Raw genomic sequence first — 4,734 nt, 5'->3', positions numbered from 1 at the left:
AGTATATATACATACATAGTGACATCTGCTGTCCTTTTGCGATACACCACCACAGTAGGCATCATAAAATTGTCTTTATCTGAAAGTTGTTAATAAGCGAAAAACTATAGGATAGGATTGGTTCTTGTAAAAATGTTAATAACCAAAAGCTGTCTTTATCAGTGTTGTTAATAAGCGGCACCTATTGTATAAATTATATATCTGTTTTTAATGTTTATCTGTACGAATTGACATAATGTCTGATGATTTGAATTGTGATAAATATACATTATTTTGGACAAAATAGATCAATACATAAAATGAAAATGGATACTAAAGTTGCAAGTATGCCTTATTATTAAAAATACAGTGTCCATTATTAAAAATGCACTGTCTATTTATTGTCTGTATCTATTAATTAATAGCAAGTGCTTAATTTAAAAAGATGTATTCCTTTAAGAAGCCTGTCATAGGTTGAAGTTTGTTTCATATCCTTTCTCCTTATATGTATTATTTACGCATTATTAAAAGTGTCTATTTTTTTTTTTTTTTTTAAATAGTGTCTATTGTACTGTGTATATTTGTGTCTTATTAATTAAAGCAATATAAATTGACGTCTCTTTTAAATTATCAGCTTGTATTTATACTCTTAGCTCAGTTCTCAGTTAGGGTTGCAATTCATGACTGAACAGGTTTGAATACTCTAACAATAACAGTTCTTAATGTATTTTATGTGTTTTACTTATATCCTCTTAAACTTTATATTTGATTTACGGATATCAAAATATCATCCCGTGGAAAAGTTAAAAGGGAGATATTACTATTTTTTTTTTTCCTGTTACCACAATTAGATGTGAAACATGGAAATGAAGTTGAAATCATAACTGCAGCTATAATTACCTCCCAAAGAATAATTACATACCTACTTTATGCAGCAAAGCCCCACCCATTGTGTGGCCGCCCATAATTTTCAATTTTTTTTTTATATATTGCGGAAGTGAAACTGCAAACTACAGTGCTTCACACTTTTTACATATTCTCAGGACCAATATGCCCACTTAGCTTTGATTATACTGAAGCTATGTTTACTGTAAAGAACATCTACCTACAGTTCCTTACTGAAATGCCTCAAGGCAACATTTGTAATATTTTATATTACAGGCCTTACAAATTTCCCCATGGCCTGACTAATTCAGAGGTCACATACAAATAGGTACAAGACACTGTAAATCATATATTTTTTTGCATTCAATGATGAATACCACCAACTTAAATTACTGACCCAGACTCAAGGATTTTTCAATACATTTCATTCAGATAATTTATTTAGCACTGTACATTTAGCAATCTGGAACATCTGATACAGAAAATAAACCTCTGTGCATAGTATGGTGAAAATCAAAGTTAAGCAGTATCGTGGTTATACACCAAAGGCAATGACAGCTTAAAGAAGTAATAAGATACCAAGGGCTGGTCACAAGTCACCCATCAGTAGTTTTCCAGGGTTGATAACAACAGCTAAGCTTTGATAAAGTAGCAATGCTATTGTAGGCCTTAAATAAACGTAAAAGAAAATCAACTACATACTGCAAGTACTGACTTTGTATATTTTGCAATGTAATAAATAGGCAGCTTTGATATGTTGCATCCTAGGCTATATAGTGCAAGCTTATGTGCAATATAATAAGAATACTCATCACAGGAAGACAATTTTCTCAAATTGGTAAAACTGTTGTTTTATACATCAAGAGATGTGATTTTAGCCTGATTTCATGCTTGGTAGATTTTTATTTCTTTTGGCAACAAGCACACAATTTGTTGGTGTTTAGACACCATTAACCTTTACTAATCATAATAAAAACATATTTTTAAAATTAGCCCCTTTTTATGATTTATTTTGTTATTAATCAAAAATATTTTCTGGATATTGAATGGGATATGTCCTGTGATCAGCAGTCCAACACCTACAATAAGAAAGCCTGAATCTGTACAGTACATCAACTTTGTTGGTAACAGTTTTCTTTTCTGACATGATTGACTCATTAGACAATCATTAGGGTTTATGGTAGGGAAAAGGCCTGGATGGGATCAACACTATGACAGCGCCACAGCCATGATAAAGTATAGCTCTGCCAGGGCCATAAACTTTGATTTAATTCAGGCCTACGCTTAACAGGTAAAATGAAGCAGGTATTTGCTTTAGGACCAGAAACGTCTAATTTGTTCCATGAAACAATTAGACCTGGTCTGGAATCCCCGGACATGGAATGCAAACCATCACAATTTTCATTTGTATTGTATTTAAACAATCTCAGTGGTGTCTGCTGTTAATGACGACTATGGCAAGAATGAGACAACGAGTAAAATCACATTTTTTAAAATTGTTTAGAATCATGATTCTTTTTAAAATTTAATTACGTTTCCCAAAACATGGTTCTACCTGTGATGGCATATCTATTGAGTTGGCCACTTTTAACAGTAGTTTGTCCAGGACAAAAAACAATAAAATGCCACATATACAAAACATCATTTTGGAAAACAAAAGGATACAGAAAAGTTCACATCATCTCTTCTTTGCTCTACCAGTTCACAAACATTCCCCACTTGTATATACTTTCTTCTGATAAATTACGTTCACAAGCAACCAGCATTGCAACAGTCATTCAAGTCATCTCCACTTTAAGGTGTGGTTTAGTGTGGTTAATGGCCCTGCTCCACTGCACTACTGACTCACATACGAGACTAGACAGTTTTTTTGAGGCCTAGTGGATGAGGAAAAGCCCAGGTTACAAAGCAAAAAACAAAAAAAAAAACACAGGCTCCACCAACAGGCCTTTCTTCCTTCCTTTGTTTATGCCAGTTTGGCTGCAAAGCAAAAAATAAATACAGATCATTTACAGTTTCCTGTTCCTTCACATTATAGAGCAGCTTTTGGCACGGTCTTTCCTCATTTCTGTATTTTCCAACAAATCTGTCCGGCCCGGCATTTGGGACACCCGCTTCAGTCCTCGTTTAGAGTTGCTGCGCTTCAAGTGTTTGTGCATCTTGTTAACTGAAGCCAGCGTTGTTACATGGAAGACATCCCGAACACTGTTCTCAGAAACTTTGGAGGAGCATTCCATGTAAGCAACTGCCCCAATCTGTCTCGCCAACGTGCTTCCCTGGGAATTAGAAACAGAGGAAGAAGGGCAGTTCAAGTGACAGAGTGACATGCCAAAATGTCAACTCACACTGTGAAAAATAAAAGCATGCAATGCGTGCTTCACATCACTTTAACATCTGTCTGATGCTCTGTCCACTACGGGTAGCTCAAGCACAGCACGAAACATCACAGAAGCAGTAACAATGGTCTGAGCCCTTTCGAAGGGGAATTAAACAAGGCCCATTAGGTTGGTTTGTGGAGGGTGGAGCCTTTTCAGGAATGCGCTAACCTTTCCAAGTTCTATTTTAGCTTGCTAACTAATGGTCTGTAAAGATTCCCATTAAGCTGACCAACCCTCTTGCTGTTGCTATATAAAAAGGCATTCACTTCTAAGTGGTCCTTATTTATGGCCACTTGACTTTTGAAATGTGCAATGCACTTCAAAATGGTAGACATCAAAATAACAGGCTATTGAAATTAATTGTGGCTTTTATGAACTAATGATTTCCCACTGTTGGTTTTGAAGGAAACTGTCATAAAAGTTTCAATATCTACATTTTTTAAATTAAGGCTTATTCTGTGCTTTTTCAAATAAATCTGTGTAATAGATGAGTAATAATCATTGTAACAACAGTGGAAGTTTTCTTGTGCAATGTCATAAATCCAATAACATATGTTTTAGTGTTATACAGTTTTGTGGTTTTGCTATATGTATTTGGTCACTATGTCAAAAATAAATAATTTGATAAAGATGGTGAATTTGCACAGTGTACTCCAGGGTACTGCACTCAGTCTCATATACTCAAAGATGTACAGTGCAAATTCAAGGAGGTTATGATGAGATTGAAAAAGACAACAAGGTTGAAAAAGACCACAATTTGAATACTCTGTTCACTCTGATCACTGCATTACCAAAAATACATTGTTGTTTTGCAGAATCAAAGAGCAACCAAACTAATTCCAGAGCTTTTTAAAAATGTTTTTCCTATTCCTGACATTTATTATAAACATACTTATTAAACAAATAAAGTCATTTGTTGTTACTTAAAAATGCCCCAGATGGCTATCATATGGCTTGCTCATACAAAATATGTTTTTGTACATTTTAACAGCAGACACTTAGTAAACAAATGGCTTATTGGGGTGAAAATGGACAACAGAGGCCCCGGTGGAGTCTGAAGGTTCAATTCCATGCATTGTTTGCTGTATTTTCACCTGTTCATGCGTGACTGGGATTAGCCTCTGTTTGGAGAGCTCCAGCAGTGTGTTCAGGTCTGTTCTCATGTCTAGTTTGCACCCGACCAAAACCACCTTGGCATTAGGGCAGAACTCTTGGGTCTCACTCTGCCACTGCAGAAAAAAAGAAAGAGATACAACATTTTACAAATCATTATACATACAGTATGTTATACATGGACTGTTGCATTACAGTGTACTTGAATTATATATCAAATATATAAATTAGATTTTCCCTTTCAGAGACATGGAAATCTAAAATAAAAAAATAAAAAAATAAAAAATTAAACAATAGTCCTTTTAATGGAAGCAGTATTTTCCCTCAAATTTAAAATGTCCAATCATGATCCCACGACAAAGACAATCTCCTCCTTACA

General features: G+C 34.7%; 1 protein-coding gene across 1 annotated transcript; it reads right to left on the bottom strand.

Moving 5' to 3' along the window:
* Positions 1-1,314: 1,314 nt before the first annotated feature.
* Positions 1,315-4,471, bottom strand: LOC121309585 (rho-related GTP-binding protein RhoN-like; the record flags this gene model as incomplete). The annotated part of the gene is made up of 2 exons (XM_041242575.1): positions 1,315-3,140; positions 4,337-4,471. Coding segments are annotated over 2 exons (384 nt in total), but the record flags the coding sequence as incomplete, so codon positions are not given.
* Positions 4,472-4,734: the final 263 nt, after the last annotated feature.

This window comes from Polyodon spathula, unplaced genomic scaffold (genome assembly GCF_017654505.1).
Source record: "Polyodon spathula isolate WHYD16114869_AA unplaced genomic scaffold, ASM1765450v1 scaffolds_1382, whole genome shotgun sequence".
In the NCBI taxonomy this organism is placed as follows: domain Eukaryota; kingdom Metazoa; phylum Chordata; class Actinopteri; order Acipenseriformes; family Polyodontidae; genus Polyodon; species Polyodon spathula.
Note: the sequence above shows the minus strand (reverse complement) of the source record. Positions and strands in the feature narration are given on the sequence as shown.